This window comes from Phyllopteryx taeniolatus, chromosome 5 (genome assembly GCF_024500385.1).
Source record: "Phyllopteryx taeniolatus isolate TA_2022b chromosome 5, UOR_Ptae_1.2, whole genome shotgun sequence".
NCBI classification, from domain to species: Eukaryota; Metazoa; Chordata; class Actinopteri; order Syngnathiformes; family Syngnathidae; genus Phyllopteryx; species Phyllopteryx taeniolatus.
This window is the reverse complement of record NC_084506.1, coordinates 1,217,501-1,237,808: the sequence shown is the minus strand read 5'-3', so window position 1 is coordinate 1,237,808 and position 20,308 is coordinate 1,217,501. Positions and strand designations below refer to the sequence as shown.

General features: G+C 39.7%; 1 protein-coding gene across 3 annotated transcripts in view; it reads right to left on the bottom strand.

Annotated features, from left to right (window-relative positions):
- Positions 1-20,308, bottom strand: part of ckap5 (cytoskeleton associated protein 5) — a 112,638-nt gene that overhangs the window by 30,318 nt on the left and 62,012 nt on the right. For 2 of the 3 annotated variants that reach the window (XM_061772615.1, XM_061772617.1), the window contains 11 exons: positions 19,972-20,094; positions 19,542-19,691; positions 17,323-17,526; positions 17,102-17,237; positions 16,795-16,988; positions 16,534-16,709; positions 10,156-10,179; positions 7,776-7,949; positions 7,566-7,686; positions 3,684-3,863; positions 3,407-3,594 (listed from right to left, as the gene is read on the bottom strand). In XM_061772615.1, the coding sequence (XP_061628599.1) occupies positions 3,407-3,594; positions 3,684-3,863; positions 7,566-7,686; positions 7,776-7,949; positions 10,156-10,179; positions 16,534-16,709; positions 16,795-16,988; positions 17,102-17,237; positions 17,323-17,526; positions 19,542-19,691; positions 19,972-20,094 (1,670 nt within the window). The remainder of the gene's footprint in view (positions 1-3,406; positions 3,595-3,683; positions 3,864-7,565; positions 7,687-7,775; positions 7,950-10,155; positions 10,180-16,533; positions 16,710-16,794; positions 16,989-17,101; positions 17,238-17,322; positions 17,527-19,541; positions 19,692-19,971; positions 20,095-20,308) is intronic. The other variant, XM_061772616.1, reaches the window with a different exon arrangement.

Below are 20,308 nucleotides of genomic sequence, written 5' to 3'. Positions count from 1 at the left end.
CGGGTCTTTCAACAGGATAATGACCCAAAACACAGCTAAAAACACCCATCAATGGCTAAGAGCAAAACATTGGACTATTCTGAAGCGGCCTTCTATGAGACTTAATCTAAATCCTAATGAATATCTGTGGAAGGAGCTGAAACATGACGTCTGGAGAAAGCACCCTTCAAACCTGAGACAACTGGAGCAAAAAATACCTGCTGAGAGGTGCGCAAGTCTCATTGAAAGTTACAAAAATCATTTTGTAACTTAAAAGGTTGTGTAACAAAATATTAGGGAAACATAATTTTTGTCCAGACCTGTTTTTCATGAGTTTTAAAATAATTCTGCTGACCCACAATTGAAAAGCAATGTTTGCTTGTCATTGGGTAGTTTTAATTAAATTTGTATTGTTACTTTTGTCAGATTAAAGTTATTACTGTGACCACAGTGGAGTTTTCGTTCATTAACAGAGGGGTACCAACAATTTTGTCCATGTGTATAAACTGTGGTCAGGACAGCCTCAAGTGAAGAAGAGGTTGGGTCGGCGGAGCTGGTTGCCGTGACAAGTCCGTTGGTGCCGAAGCCTCCGGGGAGCGATTTCAAAATAAAACCCTAACACGGCATTTGATGTCCAATGTACAGTGATGTCAAAAAGTGTTTGCCCCCTTCCTGGTTTGCTTTATGAATGTTTGTCCTATTATCAGACAAATTTAAATATTAGTCAAAGACAACACAACCAAAAACAAACTGCAGTTTTTAAATGGTTTTTAATTATTAAGGCAAAAAAATAATAATAATAAAAAAATAATAAAAATCAAAACCTATATGGCCCTGTGTGAAAACTTCATTCTACAGGCTACATAACGTTTTCTTGCCTGCTTGCGAGCCGTATCGTATTAAAAGTATGTGAACATACCTCAAGCAAGCCTTAAACGAACAAACATTTTGTTCTTATAAACACACGGCGCGATCCATTATTGTTGTCGTCACCATGGTAACGAGTGTATCCGGTCACGTTTGAGGTGACAAGATAAAGCCCAGTGATCGTAAAGACTGAATGTGGTGGTATCGGAATACAAGATTTTATTGCAGTAGTCTGACAGTGCAATCGTGAAAGACAAAATTTGTCCTGCAGCCTGATCCACACATCACGTCTGTCTGAGACGTGTTGTCTGTCCCATACCGCCGACATTTTTTTTTTTTTTAACTATTGGTTGTCAGATATCACACTACGTCAAATGACACGCGACAAGGCTAAAAATAAACTAGCTTTTGGAATCAAATATACCGTACACGATGGCGATGCGGAGTAAATGTCTTTTGCGGAGCCAATCAATTGGCGAATTATGACAAGCCGATATGCATTAAATGCTAATTATCGGCCAATACCGATCAGGCCGATAAGATCGGTGTAAAGTCTAATGCCGAGATCTAAAGAAATTCTGGAACAAATGAGAAAGAAAGTAATTGAGACCTATCAGTGTGGAAATGTTTATAAAGCCATTTGTCAAGCTTTGGTACTCCAGCGAACCATAGTGACAGCCATTATTCACAAATGGGGAAAACAAAAGAACAGTGGTGAACCTTCCCAAGAGTGGCCAGCCGACCAAAATTACCCCAAGAGCGCAGCAGCGACTCTCCCAAGAGGTCACAAAAGACCCCAAAACAACATCCAAAGAACTGCAAGCTTCACTTGCCTCAGTTAAGTTCAGTGGTCATGACTCCACCGCAAGAAACAGACTGGACAAAAATGGTCTGCATGGCCGAGTTCCAAGACGAAAACCACTGCTGAACAAAAAGAACAAAGGCTGGTCTTTCTTTTGCAAAAAAAAAAATAAAAATATCTGAATGATTCCCAAAACTTGGGAGAATATTACTGTATATAGACTGACGAGACAATAGTTGAACTTTTTGGAAGGTCCCATTACATCTGGCATTAAAATAACCGCATTTCAGAAAAATAATATCACACCAGCAATAAAATATGGTGGTAGAGTGATAGTCTGGTGCTGTTTTGCTGCTTCAGGACCTGGAAGACTTGCTGTGATAAATGGAACCATGAACTCTGCTGTCTACCAAAAAATCCTGAAGGAGAAGACCTCAAGCTGAAATGAACTTGGGTTCTGCAGCTGGACAATGATGCAAAACGGACCAGCAAATCCAGCTCTGATTTTCTGAAGAAAAACAAAATGAAGACGGAGTGGCCTGGTAAAAGTCCTGACCTCAATCCTATTGGCATGTTGTAGCATGACCTTAAAAAGGTGGTTCATGCTCAAAAACCCTCCAATGTGGCTGAATTACAACAATTCTGCAAAGATGAGTGGGCAAAAATTCCTCCACAGCGCTGTAAGAGACTCATTTGAAGTTATCACAAACGCTTGATTGCAGTTGTTGCTGCTAAGGGTGGCCAAACCAGTTATTAGTTTTAGAGGGCAATCACTTGTTCACACAGAGCCATGTAGGTTTGTATTTTTTTCCCCCTCCCTTAATAATAAAAACCATTTAAAAAACTGTATTTTGTGTTTACTTGCGTTGTCTTTGGCTAATATTTAAATTTGATGACGGGAAACATTTAAGTGTGACAAACATGCAAAGAAAAAAAAAATAATGAAAGGGGCAAACACTTTCACACCACTGTATTATTGGTGGCGCTTTTATTTTTAAGCTGGCTTCCGTGATGCATTGGCGACAGCCGGCGGGTAGCCGTGGTGCTTATGAACAATCGCTGCGGCGGCTGGCTTGACTTCGACTTCTTTACTGGAGGCAGAGGTTGAGTACATGATGGTTTGAACCCAATCTTGCTAGAATATTGTTCAAACCATCATATCAAGCTGTAGTTCTGCTAGTTATCATAGCCTACACGGGAAGCCCAATAGCCTGCTTTCCAGGTTTGGTCACATGAAGTACACAAAGGCACTTGTGATGTTAATTTCAGTTGACTGCAGAGTGCGATATTGGCCATCGCCTGGAACAGGTAAAAATTTATGAATTTATCCGTTTAATTCTTATTTTACAAACAATATTAATCAGAATACCGTGTTGAAACTAGTGGGGGCACACACACAACATATTCTTTCTCAATTTATTTGGGAGTTGACTTCCCCTTTCAAGCAAAGGTTAAACGGCTATTAGTTTCTCTGCTGCGTCAATCTGAAACTCTTAATTAAAACTGAAAATGATTGTCTACATTGTACAATTCAAAACTTGCACAGTGCATCATTTTTAATGTAATCGTTTTTAAATGTTTTGCTATTGTCTCAGTTTTTCCAATTTTTTTTTTGCTCGACTACAAAAATATATATATATATTTTAATTTAAAAAAAAAATAAATCAATAGCTTGAGATTTAAGTAAAGGTTGAGACGAAGACTGAGGTTCAACTTGATGTTTACATGTTTACTTATTAACATCTCGGGCTTATTTACCTAATTATGTTGGTCTGGTCAGACTTCTCCAAGACTTTGACGACAAGCATGTTCACAGATCTGATGACCTGCTGCCCTTCCTCGGTTTCCTCCACTCTGCTGTCCAGTATCAATGTTATTAGGCCGTGCAGTAGGTCCTTCAACACACCCATAGATGCCTCTCTTGCCAAAGACTCCAAAGAGAATAACTGAGGATAAGAAAAAGGCAGGTTATGAATGTGTCCATTGTATCCACCTCAGGCTCATCTACTAAAATTCATATGAGGAAGGGACTCACAGACAGCATGTTGCCAAGGATGCAGCTGTAGAGTTTAAATATTTCCTTCTTGTCCTGACGGTCATCGGCCATGTGGGTATTATAGATGAGTCTCAGCTGCATGAAGGTGGCAATGAGGAACTGGTCAATGTGTCCTGACATAACCTCTGCCTTGTTCTCCTGCCACAATACTTCATCAATCTGTGAGGACAAAACATTGTTTTCAGTATTTATATATATATTAAGGTTGGGTAAAAATATCGATTCAGCAATGCATTGCAATTTTTCTTCTGACAATTCAATATCGATTCTGCATAACTGCTGAATCGATTCACCTCCCGGCCACTGTGAGCCGCTTTGAGAGTGGTTCACGTTGTAAATCTTTGTTTGGGGTCATTTTTAATTCCCCTGTAAATCCGGATAACAAAAATGGACAAATGATACTTCAACCACAATATGCAAATCCAAAACCAAAACACGCCAGAACTGGACATGGAGTTAAAACAGCCATTTTTGAGTCATATAAGTCGACAGAAAGAGCAACTTCCATTTCATTTTTAACGAGTGGGAATTTGTGTCGAATATTCTGCAGACTAGAGCCCCCCTACACAGAAGCCACACAGGGAGTAGTGATAAAACAGATTACAGTCCGGGCCGATTATCGAGGCCGATCGTTGGCATTTTGGCTCATATTGGCATCAGCCTTTTTTAATCCAACAGCCAATAATTTGATACTTGGATATTTTGGCCCACTCCTTGAGCAGTCACCTTATCGCGGTGGAGGTATTTGTATGTCCCAATGATCCTAGGAGCTAAGTTGTCTGGAGCTTCACGCCCCTGGTAGGGTCACCCATGGGAAACAGGTCCGAGGTGAGGGATCAGAAAAAGCACGGGTCCAAAAACCCCTATGATGAATAAAATGGATATAAGTTTCCTTTGCCCGGACGCGGGTCACCGGGGCCCCCCTCTGGAGCCAGGCATGAAGGTGGGGTTCGAAGGAGAACACCTGGTGGTCGGCCCTGCACCCATGGGGCCCGGCCGGGCACAGCCCAAAAGGGTAACGTGGGTTCCCCTTCCCATGGACTCACCACCTGTGGGAGGGGCCATAGGGATCGGGTGCAGTGTGAGCTGGGCGGTGGCCGAAGGCAGGGACCTTGGCGATCCGATCCCTGCCTACAGAAGCTGGCTCCAGGGACGTGGAACGTTACAGCTCTGGCAGGGAAGGAGCCCGAGTTGGTGTGTGAGGTTGAGAAATTCCGACTAGATATAGTCTGGCTCCTCCACACACGGCTTGGGCTCTGGTACCAATCCTCTTGAGAGGGGTTGGACTCTCTTCCACTCTGGAGTTGCCCACGGTGATACGCGCCAAGCAGGTGTGGGTATACTTATTGCCCCCCAGCTCAGCGCCTGTACATTGGGGTTCACCACGGTGGACGAGAGGGTAGCCTCCTTCCCCCTTCAGGTGGGGGGACGGGTCCTGACTGTTATTTGTGCCTTTGCACCAAACGCCAGTTCAGAGTACCCACCCTTTTTTGAGTCCTTGGAGGGGGTGCTGGAGAACGCTCCCACTGAGGACTCCATTGTTCTGCTGGGGGACTTCAATGCTCATGTGGGCAATGACAGTGAGACCTGGATGGGCGTGATTGGGAGGAACGCCCCCGCAAAAAATGGTAATGATGGGAGTTTTTCACTAAAAAGTCACAAGGTAAAGTGCGCAATTATCATTTATTTTAATTTTACTATTTGGTTATTTGTACTTCTATTTCCACTTGCACTGACAACTAAGGATAGTTGTTGTGGCAATATTTTCTAGGCTTTGCACGATCAGGATTTTTGGGGCTGATCGATTACCGATCAGCAAGTTTAAAAAAACGATTACCGATCACCGATCCGATCACAAGATGGAGGAATGTGTCTATTTAAATGACCTGTTCATTTACTGTATATACTTGTGTACTTAATTGCTAAAAATTATATTTACAATAAATGTATTTGTTCCTCTATTTATGCCAGTGAGGCATAGTGACAGACAGAACAAATGAATGGGCTTCTTAGCTGGCAGGAAGTAAATACAGTAATTACTGTATCCACTTTTTGTGACATTTTTGTTTGTTGGTGTGCCATGAGATTTTTCAATTGTAAAATATGTGCCTTGGATCCATAAAGGTTGGAAATCACTGCTCTAGTCAGATCGTGTATTCTTATTAGTCAGGTCAAACCAACATTACAACATGACAGAAATAATGGGTGCCAACTTACTGTAATTAAATTATTTTTAATTAAATTATTTCACCCACACCGAAACTTTAGAGCATGATTCAACAGAACGGTGGCATGTTTACGTACATCCGTTCATGCTACCACTAGCTTGCTAGGCTACATAACGTTTTGTTGCCTGCTTGCGAGCCGTATCGCATTAAAAGTACGTGAACATAGGACGTTCGTTTAAGGCTTAAACGAAGGTCCTCTCCTGTCTTGAGCACCGGTGACTACCAACACACATTTTTCCCCATTTTGTCCTTAGAATACAGTCGGCACGATCCACTCTTGTTGTCGTCGCCATGGTAACGAGTGTATCCGGTCGCATTTGAGTTGACAAGATAAAGCCCAATGATCGTAAAAAACGGGATGCGGTGGTATTGGAATACAAGATTTTTTTGCAGTAGTCTGACATTGTGCAATCGTGAAAGAGCAAATTTGTCTTGTAATCTAATCCAGGGGGCATTACGTGTTGTCTGTCTCAGACGTGTTGTCTTTTCTACACCTCCGACATTTTGGCCGTCAGATATTTCCAATGGTACGTCAAAAAGACACGCGACAAGGCTAAAAATAAACAAGCTTTTGGATTAAAATATTCTTGTGCACGATGGCGACGCGGAGTAAATGTCTTTTGGATCTGTGAATTATGACAAATTCGATCAGCATAAAATTGTAAATATCGGCCGATATCGATTAGCCCGATAAAATCAGTGTAAAGTCTAATATTTTCTCTATAACTGTAGGTAAACGACCAGCGTATTCTATGATTTTATTCCAAGCATGCATGAGGAGAAATTGGGCAGGAGAGCTACAAGATGATCTTCAGACTGGCAAGACAGTAGCTCTCCCACATTTACTACAAAAGAGCACCCCTGTAATCATAAATATAAATGTTTTCAGTTACTAGGAACAAGGCTTGCATAATATAGTTGGGTAGTGGGCTACATCACAGGTGCCAAACTCAAGGCCTGTGAAAATGTATGTGACCCATGAAAGCTTCCCACAATACCTTGGCTTCTGTTCTAAACTAGCCATAAAAATGATTCTTACCAAATGTAGTTACAATTATGTAATACAATGGGCCAAATATTAGGGTTCCCACATAGAACAGATTAGGTAGGGAACAAGAAGTGCACAAAATGCTCCAGCCAAAAGCCTAGTCTCTAAACAGTGCAGCTCAGGTTCTAGGTAGATTTTTGGCATACCATTAAACCCCGAGCATTATTATACTTCACATTTGTGGCTTCCCTGAGGGCAACCATAACTACGATGTGGCCAACAATGAAAATAAGTTTGACAACATTGGGCTTCATGCACCTAGTGTAGAGAGTTATACATCATTATCCGATTATATGCAGCAGTCTGTTCTGGTAAATTTCCTTTACAATGCTAAAAGGTTTAAAGTCTGCTCAAATTTAACACTGAAAAGTCTGGGAACTATTGTTTTCTGGTGCTGAGCAACCACTGTATCGTGTTGCTGTTCATTGGAATTGTATTTAAAAATGATAAATGCGAAGCATGCTGTACAAAACACTTTCCAAGGGTGATGCAAGTCTGATCCCAACAGAGAATTAAATTAGCGTATAAAAAAAGTCATAGCTCTTGAAATAACCCATACAGTAAAGGCCAAGCTGTGATCTTTACCTGTGCAAGTGCCTGTATGCTGGTGTTTATGTCCCCACTGGCCACCTGAGAGATGACAAAGTTTATAGTGGACGCAGTGCTGTTGTGGAGGTCATCAAATTGTGGGGAAACGGTACGCATCCTTGTGTGACAAAACACAGCAGCATCGAAATCAACATCAAGTTCCATGTTCAAGACCTATTCCAGCGTCTGCACATCAGTCAGACTTACTTTGGCTCAGGGATCACAATAGGCTCCAACAGCTCATCTAGCTTGTGCTGGACAAGGTCGGGCAGCTCGTTTACTCTGCTCCGGTCCATCTCAATCATGTCCAGGTCTAACTGGAACTCCTTGGGAATGGGCATGTGAGAGGACTCGCTGTGCTGGGCATTCTGACGGGCTTGGCTGGGGAAGAGAACGGTATTTCAGGTTAATTGTTTTACTAAATCAGTAAGGCAGGGTGATTATCTGATTATATTGATGACAGTTTATTGCTCAGGCCTACATTTGATTCAATTTTTAATATATAGTTTTTACAGCATTAGTAGTTTGAAGCCCATCCCATAAAAGAGACTAGCGAGTCGTGACTATAATTTCCGCTTAGAAACACACAACATGAGCAGAATCATTTTCTCATTGTTTTTGTGTGACAAGAAATAACCCCAGACCACCACCATGTTCCTTTGTTGATCCCATGAAAAGAAGCGGGCACCAGTGCATGACACCTCTATGCATCCATGTGGCTCTCCTGTGGAGACAGTGGAAGCTCTAAAATGGAACGTTCTGCTTCCAAATTGTTCCAATTTAATTTTAATTCAAACCCCCCACCACCATAGGAACTAAATGTGATAAATTAATTCGCTCCAGGCTCGTAAAACAAGGATGTACAAGGGATGGTTTAAGTAACATTTTAAGATTCTTAAGTCAGGTCTAACACTGTATTGCAGTGGTTCTCAAAAGGTTTACACCAAGTACCACCTCAAAAAATACTTAGGTGTCCAAGTATCACCATAGTGACCAACATTAGAATACAGTAGCGTAATGCAGGCAATCACTGAGTCAATCGCACTGATCATTGACAAAGACATGCCCATTTATACATTGCAAAAGCAGGGATTTATTGACATTTTCTAAACTTTTGACCCAAGGGATGCGCTTCTAAATATGTTGCCTTAACAACTCTAAATGACAGTGAGAGCACTGGAAGAAATGAAGTATTACAGCAGTCATCTGGACCAGCTGAGACATGCAGCTTGACAGCTTGCTATATGATAATTGTAGTGATGCACCCGAATTTCTGCAAAACTAGCCCAAAAGTGCATTTTTAGGGCAGGACACCAAAATAAAACGATGTTTATTGTTCCTAAGTCACAGCTTTGCCCACAAGCTTGTACACAAGTATTTTCTATTAACAAGCAATGCCCATTGGGCTTTGTTGACTATGTGGTTGATTTTATTGGACGTCATTATTTTACACACAGCCTGAAGTCACGGTTTGATAATGACATAGTCGTGCGCCATACACCATAAATATGACAGTTCAATAAGGCACACATTCAACTTGCTGTAACAAACAACACAAATGAATGTGTATTACAGCAATAATTCATATTTGCATGTCGCAATTGTGGGGACTGTGTGGCTTTACCGTCATTATGGTAACGACTATGCCAAACTGCAGCGTCCCAACTGTCGCCCAACCTTGCTGTTTTCTGCTGTTCGGCTACTAAGGTGGGATGCTTGCTGCATGCTATGTGTGTGTGTGTATAGAAAATTGCCACCAAAAAAACATCAACGCTTGTTCGGTATCAGGAGAAGTTACTTGTTCTGAAGAATGTCATTGTCATTAGATTTTTCATTGTCAGTCATTATATTTTTCTAGTAAAGGAGGAAAAAAAAGATTAAAAGCAAAAATCAGATTTGTGACAAAAACCTGAGACTTTTTTTTTTAAGGCTTTCTCTCAGCCTTACCAACCAGCACTTTAAATCCACCACTAAAACAATATTTGTTATATTTGTTTAAAAATTAGCTAAAGTGACTAATTTCTTTTGTCAACTTAACCTTTTGCTAATACACAACTAGCATTAATACCAAAATGTATTGAATTTTGATAAAGACTTCCCCATGTTCTCATAGTGCCCAGGCAGTGCATGTGTTAAATGCTGCCAATGAAGGACTGAAGTACTTGGAAGTTCCTGGACCGTAGTTGTTTTTAAGTTACCATGTGAATACAGCTGAACCCTTACTGCAAGTGACCAAATGGGAATCAACTTCCATATTAGAGGCGCCACACCTACATTTTTGGTTCCACTTGCTGCAAGACCAAGAACATGACGTTTAGGTATCAAAAGCCCAAATGAACTTCTATTCAAAACTGTAATTTTGATGTTTTTATGTAGTACAAATAAAATGAAATAGATGACTGAATTAAATGAAATACTGTCATTCAAAGTTACATTAAATGATACTACACAGTGCACCATCTATTGAATGAAGAAAATCCAAAAGACAGAAAGATGGTGCCCATTTACATTAAGACGATAAAATTGTATTTTATGTTTTTTTGCCAAGGTCACAGACACAAGAGGAGGAGGAGGAAGAGGTACTCACATTCTATAAGTGCGATACATAATTCTGCTCCGGAAAGGAAGGCAGGAAGAAAACAGAAAGAAGGAAATCACAGGAAAAAAGATGAGGAGTTAAGAGACATGCAGGCAGCAGGCCCACCTCCCAGGCAAAAGGCACACAATGCTTGGTTTTCACTGTCAGAGCCTGCCAAGTAAGTGCAGTATATGGACAAAAGTATTGTATTGGGCCAAGACGCCGACAGGAATTCAGATAGAAAAATATGAAAACAGTCTCCCCTTAGGAGAAGTCACTCTTGTGAGAAGACAATCTACAGGATTTTGGAATGTGTCACGGGAATCTTTGTCCATCCATTCAGAACAGCATTTAATAAGTCAGACAGAGGTGCTCACCACTCCCATTCTACAGTAGTTCATCTTAAAGCTGCTCGAGCTCATTGAATTCAGGGCTCTGAGTAAGTTCTAACTTCATCCAAACATGCCTTTTGGGATGTTTCTTTTGGCAACAAGAAAATTCTAAATTGTCTACGTAAGATGGCGAGTTTAGCAAAGCAAAGCTAATTTATTTATACGGGCATTTCAAACACAAGGTAACTCAATGTGCTTCACATGATGAAAAGCATTTAAAAACAAAGAAAAAAAAACAGGGGATAAGTAATGAGTAAAGACCAGGAAATTATTGTTAATGTCTCAAATTACTTTGTCCACATGCTGTACAGTTTAAACCACGTTTACATATACATACACGATATAAAAATACTTTTTTTCCCCCTCATGGAAGACTAAACTTTACAGTTTAGGTCAATTACGTTACTAAAATTATTTCTATTTGCTAAATACCAGAATAATGAGTAACGGATTATTTTGGCAATATTTCATTATATTCTTCAAAGTCAAAAGTTTACATACAGTGAGATAATGATGCCTTTAAACCATATGCGAAAACACAGATGTAATTTCTTTGGAGGTCTCTGATGGGTTTGTTTACGTTTACTGACAACAGTTGAGTTATGGCTAGATCAGACTTCAGGATTTTAGCCCCCATATTGGCCCGATTAGCTAGTGCGGGCTTTTTCCCAGATCGGGCCAGACATATTTTGTCAGGAACAACAAAACGTCTTGTAGTGTGATATAATCCATGACCCACGATTGGGCCCTACATTAGCCCTATGACGCCAAAATGAAAACTCTAGCATGTTTGATTTTTTGGAATATCTTCCCTGCACTGTGACATATCAAAGACAACTCTCCGACAGCACACCTTGTCGACCAATTGGATTGCGCATCGTGACACATCGCCTCCCGTTAACATTTATTCACACGCACAACCAATGTTTACCGAACCTTTAGCACATGATTCAACAGAACGTTGGTATATTTACGTACAAACGTTAGTGCTACCACGAGCTTGCTAGGCTACATAACATTCTGTTTGACAATAACTTTTTGTCGCCATAGTAACTGTTGTATCCAGTTACGGTGCAAGGTGGCACATTTTTTGGTTACGCCTCCCCGACAGTGTTTGATTTGACAAAATAAAGCCCAGTGATCATAAAAGACGGGATATGGTGGTATCGGAATACACGTTATGTACTGTTGCCACTGTGTGACCGAGATATAGATTTTACGGCAGTAGTCTAACATAGTGCAATCGTGAAAGACCAAACATGTCTTGTAGTCTGATCTAGGCATTAATTAGAGACACACCTGTGGATTTTTTATTAAACTAGGCCCACCTGAAACACACTGCTTGTTTGTAACATCATGGGAAAGTCAAAACAAATCAGCCAAGATATCAGAAAGAGAATTGTGGAATTGCACAAGTCTGGTTCATTCTTGGGTGCATGTACCCAGAGCTGCCAATATGTAATATAGAAATTCACTTCCAGAACAATTTGTCTGAATTTCCATATTTCTAAAATTTTGTCAAGAACATTACGCAGAAAGGTTACTGCAGTATATTATGTAATAGGATAAAAATAATTCTGCATACTGTTCAATTGCACAAGCTAATCATTACTCTGTAAGCGTAATCGTTAATTAATCATGGCTTCAATATTTATTTTGTTTTTATTGCATCCACCTTGTAACGGCAGACACAATTGTAGCCTGAATGAAAATATGAGATTTCGATGTGCCATTGTCATATGTCTCTATGGATTAATTGGCCTTTGGATTAACTCTGTTTCCATCCTAGGTAATAAAAAGTATTGAATCAGATCACAAAAGTCAATTAAAACATAGCACTTCATTTTGCCAACAAATAACATTGCTGATAGATTGAATTGGATCGTTTATGCATGTACAATAGTTTAAATTTCTATTTTGTGATTGTACTTTTATAAATGTTTTCTCTCGCATGCTATTTATACTTACTATATTCACTATTGCTACTGATATGACGGAAAATCCCTCATTGTGGAACTAATAGGTTTTCTTATCTTATATTATTAATAATACATATTTGTAATAATATACTCTTAACTGACCCTGTTCTCAGATGACGTCTCCAGTGACGTATTAGTTCATTAATTCAAGCAGCTTTTTTTGTTAAACAATATAGTGCTTATTTCAGCAATTATTATTTCATTTATGAAATTTTCATCACGGTGGCCGGACACAGCGCCGTACTGGCTGGTAATGTAGGATGCTGGATTTCAGCTAGGAAGTTAAAGCTTGGGCGCAAATGGGTCTTCCAAATGGACAATGACCCGAAACATACTGGTTACAAAGTGGCTTAAGGATAAAGTCAATGTTTTGGAGTGGCCACCACAAAGCCCTGATCTAAAGCCAATTGAAAATTTATGGGAAGACCTGAAAAGGCATGTGTGAGCAAGGCAGCCTACAAACTTGGCTGAGTTAACGCCAGTTCTCTCAGGTGGAATTGGCGAAAATTCCTGGCAACTATTGTGAGAAGCTTGTGGAAGGCTATCCAAAACTTTTGATCCAATTCATACAGTTTAAAGGCAATGGTACCAAATACTAATAAAATTTATATAAAGTTCTGACAATAAAAAGTTATTCTTCTTCTTCTATCTGTTAAGAGCAACACAACATGCAAGGCTGTGGGGGGATGATAGAGGGAAATAATTTTAATCCACATCTTGAAACATATTCTGTGATGAAAAACAGATTAGTCGCCTTTGAAAGATGAAAAACATTGTTTCCTGTACATGACTTCGAGAATTGGTTGTTTATTGATTACCTATTCACAAAATGGATGTTAAAATCTAAGGACGGGGAATCATCACTTTTACGCCTTCAATGTTGACACCACCGAGGACAGGAGACCGAAAATACCCTAGACATTCACTACAGAATGAAAGAAAAACTGTCAGCAAAAAGAATACTAATTAAGTGGAAAATCTCAACTCCCCATTTAAACAGTTACTGTTTTTGTATTACTATATTCTAAAAGGAAACGGTCATCATTTTACAGTTACTCATTTTAAGTAGGAAAGAATTGTAAAAAATGGCTTGTCAGCTGTACACATTTCCAAATAATTACTCACACACAAAAGCAATTTATGACAGCTCCACAGTTTACGATCGTATGCTTTAGTGTGAAAATCTAAATCTTATTTCTGAATTAAATCTGAATGTATTGAACTTCTGATTATGTGATCCGTTTAAACTCTTCAATAAGTTCACTTTCACAATAGAAAAAGTAAATGATCAATGAATGTGTCTAGAAAAAATAAATGATTAATTAAATGATCATGATTAGTGATTGTGATAAATTTCAGGTCCATTTCAGGTGTTGCAGCTCAGAAATGGCGGAAATGTGCGTAAAAAAAGCCAAACTGCACCTCCTCGACTGGCCCGTTCCGTACGGAGATACTGAGACCCCCTCAGCCGTCGTTCCAAAGAGCCCATTGCCGGCAGCCCCTCGGGTGTCTTCATTATCCCCGAGGGGGCAGTTGTTGATTTTATATTTTATATACCTCTAAGAAATTTACAGCACTTCAGACTAGTGTACTGTAGGGCTGGGAAAATCCCCCCCAAAAATGTTATATGAATAACTCAGCTAAGTCTACTTCAAAAATAGGTTTGGCGCAGAATTTCTGCCTCGAAGCGCCGCAGAGAAAAAAATAAAAATACAATAAAATGAGTTAATTATTGCTGACGGACACAGTATTAGGCCACTGATAAACTTTGCCAAAAATGACAGGGAATCATCAAGTGATTTTTAAGACACTGTTAGACTATTACACTATTAGATGTGTAATGTACATAATGTATGAGTGAGGTGAACAGTAGTTTTTTGTTGTTTTTTTTTTAAGCTAAAAGGATAATCACTAGTGCACAAATGCTAATCGTGAATGCTAACCATTTAGCAAAGACTGATTTCGTCTCAAATTCTGTAGACTTTATACTATACACTCAGTACCAAAAGTCCAGCCCTCAGAAATGAGAATACAATTGTCCTTATATATTTCAAATTATTTCATTTGCCTTATTAGTTTTGTGTACAAATATAATGTTGGGTTTACCATTTTAAAAATTAACCACGGGTGTTGTGAGAAAAAGACATTTGAGTAGTGTAATCAGTCCTGCTAATTTTTACGTTGTTGAATGTTTTGTTTATAGGTGCATCGATTAATTGACAACTATCGATTATCAATTTAATTGATAACTATTGCTTGATTAATAGTTTAGAGACCTTGTTTAACTGAAAATTTTCCAAATCCTCAGAATTTCAGCATCTCAACAGTAAATAATAATTATATTATAATAAAGCAGACCGATTATCTTTGTGTTTCAGCAAAATATATTTGCAAACACCATGGGAAAACAATCAACATTTTTGCCTCTTTTGACATGTAACAGACCAAACCAGTAACTGAATCATAATCAATTTTAAAAAAAATTTAATAAAAGGGATGAAAATTTAAATTTTTTCAATCATCATCAATGACTCAAAAAAATAATTGACGGATTAATCCATCCATCCATCCACCTATTCTCTTAACCGTTTATCCTCACGAGGGTTGCGGGTGTGCTGGTACCCATCTCAGCTGACTTCGGGCGAGAGACGGGGTACACCCTGAACATCCAATCGTAGGGCACATATAGACAACCAATCGCACTCATTTTCACACATACGGACAATTTTCTTCAATTAACCTACCATGTAGGGCTGCACAATTAATCAAATTTTAATCGTGATCAAGATTTTGGCTGCCATTGTTAAATGAGCCTAACGGTCAGCGATATATTTTTTAATATTTAAAATGTTGGAATTGCTGCATATGAAAAGTAGTGATGTCAATGTAACGTGCAGCAGTTTCCGCAACCGAGTCAGCAGCCACCAAGGGGGCAAAACGCATGGTTAAGGCTTCATTAAGTCCTGGCAACTTCAAAAACAAAAGTCTAAAATGGCATTGATTTCCAATGTAGTAACACATGAAGCTTTAATATTGAAGTTGGCCCTCTCAGCATGTTGGCACAGAGGTGGCATGTCATGGGAAGACATACAGAATTAACAGTCGTAAAGGCTGCCTTGACTTCGACTTTTCAGCTGGCCTGACAGTAGTGACAAACGCATGGTGTAAATGGAGAGGGAAATCACCGCTGTTGCCTTCTTTGCAGTTTTGCGACCGTGAACGACAGACTAATGGTCAAGCAGAACAACAGAGACGTATACCTGACAATGCACTATATTGACAGGGATTTCTAATGAGAAGTCGGTATTTGCAGCTGAATGTTATTGCCTTTTATGCATAAACCGTATTTGCTTTAAACAAGCTGCAATTCTTGATCGCACTTTTTAATAGCATATTTATTTAGTTAGCCCTTGTTTAAGTAGATTTTTTTTGGGGCACATTTATTTATTATTAGCTATTCTTATTTAAAGACTCATTGTGCACTGAAAACCTATTGCTGAAAAATAGTACAATAAAAATATTTTTTCCCTCACGAGGAATAATCGTGATGACAATAATGAAAACAACTGATTATTACTTTGGCTATAGTCGTGCAGCCCTCCCACCGTGCATGTTTTTGGAATGTGGGAGGAAACTGGAGTACGCGGAGAAAACCCACGTAGGCACGGGGAGAACATGCAAACTCACACAGGGAGGCCGGATTTGAACCCGGGACCTCAGACCTGTGAGGCAGATGTGCAAACCAGTCCCACCATGCCGCCCCTGATGGACACCTTAATCTATTCAAATAATTGTTAGTCGGTAATTTACATATGCTTTAAAAGTAATATGTAAAAAAAACAAATAAATTGTGATTATAATCAAGAACACACAATATGAAAAAAAATTATCCTTTGTTGTTTTGTTTTTTTCCCAAGTAGTCCTGCCCTACTCTCAAATGTCAACACATATTTCTTGCTCCATTTAACTACCATTCATGGTGCAAATGATCCTCTCCAGACGCTGGGGTGACCTACTTGAGTTTGTTGGGGTCTTCCTGTGCAGACTTGCGAAGGAAAGTGCCATTGGGGTTAGCTGGGTGATCTCTTTGAGACCGTTCGTTTGCACTCTGCCTGGCTGGCGCAGCAACTGTTTTCTTCGCTGAAGAACGTTTTATCCTCTCCTCCAACATGCTCATATCTTTCTCTGACAACTGTAAAGGATATAAGGCATTGGGCAATGTCAAATTTGGAGTTGAGTTTTAGATAAACCCAGACTACTGCAATCCTCAAACTTACATTTCCAATTAGTTTATAGACTTGGTCTCCACAGACATTGTAGACAGCCACTACCGTGTTCAGCGCAGCATTTCGGACAGAAGTGTCTCTATCACCAATATGAACAGCAATCTCTTTCAGAGACTTGGCCGCAGTTGGTTGGCATACAATCATTCCATAGCCTTCTATCAAACAGCCCAACTCCTCCAGACATTCTTAAGACACGAACCCAAAGATTCATTGTAAGAAAACACGCACTCATAACAGAGAAATGAAATTTGAGTAATTTAATGCAACAACAGTAAACTGGTAGATTATAGCGACCTACCAGCTCTTTGTTTTGAGTTTTTGGACTTGGTACCATCCATGAGGTAAGGAAAGACCTTGGATGCAGGGTAAACCTTACATAGCATCGTGAGTATTGCCCGAACATCTTTGCGAACCACGTCCTTAGACTCTCCTACCTAAGAGAAAGAAGAAAGAGGAACCAAGAATTAAAGATCATTCACAGAGAACAAACCCGTCATGCCAAGTGTGGTGTGTGCTGACCTTGAGTAGAAGGTAGGGGACAAAAGAGTTTGCCTCATACTCAGTGAGATTATAGTTCTCCCTATCGAGCATGGCAAAGAGCAGCTTCAAATACTCCAGCACCTTCATCAGGACTGTTGTGTTGGTGTCAAAGAAGCGTAGAGTGAACCATTTAAGAATTAAGTCCAGACAGCTTATGGTGGCATCACTTTCACTCTCCAGCCTCTGACAAATAAAAGTACAGTGACTGTTTTGATATTTCAGACTTTGATCGATGCATCCATAGCAACAAGGACACATATGTACACACATGGACAGAATTGTTTGTACCACTCTCTTAATGAAAGAAAAAGTCACAGTGGTCACCGAAACAACTTGATTCTGACAAAGTAATAAATATACAAATTCAATGAAAATTACCCAATCAAAATCAGACATTGTGGTTCAACAATTACATTTAAAATCTCAAAATCATGAAACAGCCCTGGACACAAATGATAGTACCCTAAACTTATGTTTTTTGCACAACCTCGAGGCAATTACTGCAATCAAACAATTTTTCTAACCTTCAATGAGACTTCTGCACCTCAGCAGGTACAGGTGCTGGTCATATAATTAGAATATCATGAAAAAGTTGATTTATTTCAGTAATTCCAGTCAAAAAGTGAAACTTGTATAATGTATACATTCATTTCACACAGACTGACCTATTTCAAGTGTTTATTTCTTTTGTTGATGATTATAACTAACAACTAATGAAAACCCAAAATTGAGTATCTCAGAAAATTAGAATATTATGGAGGGGTGCAATATTGAAGACACCTGGTGCCACCCTCTAATCAGCTACTTAACTCAAAGCACCTGCAAAGGTCTTTAAATGGTCTCTCAGTCTAGTTCTCTAGGCTACACAATCATGGGGAAGACTGCTGATCTGAGAGTTGTACAAAAGATGACCATTGACACCTTGCACAAGGTGGGCAAGACACGAAAGGTCGTTGCTAAAGAGGCTGGCTGGTCAGAGAGCTCTGTGTCCAAGCACATTAATAGAGAAGCAAAGGGAAGGAAAAGATGTGGTAGAAAAAAAAAAGTGTACAAGCAATAGGGATAACCGCACCCTGGAGAGGATTGTGAAACAAAACCCATTCAAAAATGTGGGGGAGATTCACAAAAAGTGGACTTCAGCTGGAGTCAGTGCTTCAAGAACCACCACACAGAGACGTATACAAGACAGGAGTTTCAGCTGGAGTCAGTGCTTCAAGAACCACCACACAGAGACGTATACAAGACAGGAGTTTCAGCTGTCGTATTCCCTGTGTCAAGCCACTCTTGAGCAAGAGACGGCATCTCTCCTGAGCTAAACGAGAGGATGACTCGACTGCTACTGAGTGGTGCAAAGTTTTGTTCTCTGATGAAAGTAAATTTTGCATGTCCTTTGGCAATCAAGGTCCCAGAGTCTGGAGGAAGAGAGGAGAGGGACAGAATACACGTTGCTTGAGGTCGAGTGTGAAGTTTCCACAGTCAGTGATGGTTTGGGGTGCCATGACATGTGCTGGTGTTGGTCCACTGTGTTTCCTTAGGTCCAAGGTCAACGCAGCAGTTTACCTGGAAGTTTAAGAGCACTTCATGTTTCCTGCTGCTGACCAACTTTATGGAAATGCAGATTTCATTTTCCAACAGGACTTGGCACCTGGATACAGTGACAAAGTTAACAGTACCTGGTTTAAGGACCATGGTATCCCTGTTCTTGATTGGCCAGCCAACTCACCTGACCTCAACCCCATAGAAAATCTATGGGCTATTGTGAAGACGAAGATGCGATACGCCAGACCCAACAATGCAGAAGAGCTGAAGGCCACTATCAGAGCAACCTGGGCCCTCATAACACCTGAGCAGTGCCACAGACTGATCGACTCCATGCCACGCCGCATTGCTGCAGTAATTCAGGCCAAAGGAGCCCCAACTAAGTACTGAGTGCTGTACATGTTCATACTTTTCAGTTGGCCAACATTTCGAGAAATATTTTTTGTATTGTTCTTAATATTAAAATGTTCTGAGATACTGAATTTGGAATTTTCATTAGCTGTCAGTTATAATCCAAATTAAAAGAAATATTTGAAATATATCAGCCTGTCCGTAATGAATGAATATAATATACAAGTTTCACTTTTTTAATTAAATTACTGAAATAAATTTTCATGATATTCTAATTATATGACCAGCACCTGTACATGAGTCCTCACCTCAATCATGACGCTAATGGCCTTTACTTGTCTCTGGAAGTCAAGATGGAAAAGGTCATCCTGGAGCCACTTGGCAAAGCAGGTCGACATCTGAGTTTTAAGCTGTTCCAAATATTCATCTCGAGGAGTTATGAAGTTCCACTTCAAAATCTATTAGGACAGAACAATCAAGTTCAAAGCCAAATGCCGGTGTTACATTCTATTAAAATGTTGCACAAATTATTATTGCTTCTCTAGGTTTCAGTGATACTGGTCACATTACAGCACACATTTTTATTTGACAACATTCTGTACCACAAACAATAATTACATTGCTGCAGGAGGGCATTTTTGCCATTTATTCACTGATTAACATTTTCTGGAATACTGAATGAAAATGGCTAACAGCTAAGTACTCTCTGTTTAGATATCATTGCAGTCAGTCGGGTACCTTCAGTTGCTTCTCCTCTTTGATCCTCTGCTCCTTAGCATTGGGGATAAGGATGAAGAGGGGTCCAGACCGATCCTCGTCATCTTTCATGCCTTTGGCTACAGGCTTCTTACTTGATGCAATCTGAACGTGAGGAAAGGTCTAAATGTCAGACATTTTTATAAAATAATTTACTGTTTAACAAAATGCATACATCACATTGAAAATAAAGAACTTTGTAAGTGGCAGACAGAACAGGTGGAAACAGATTATGATGTTCCTTAAACATGCAACAACTCAATTCATGCAGTGAAGTGATAGGAAAACACAGTGATCACTCATTTGTGTTCCATTTCTC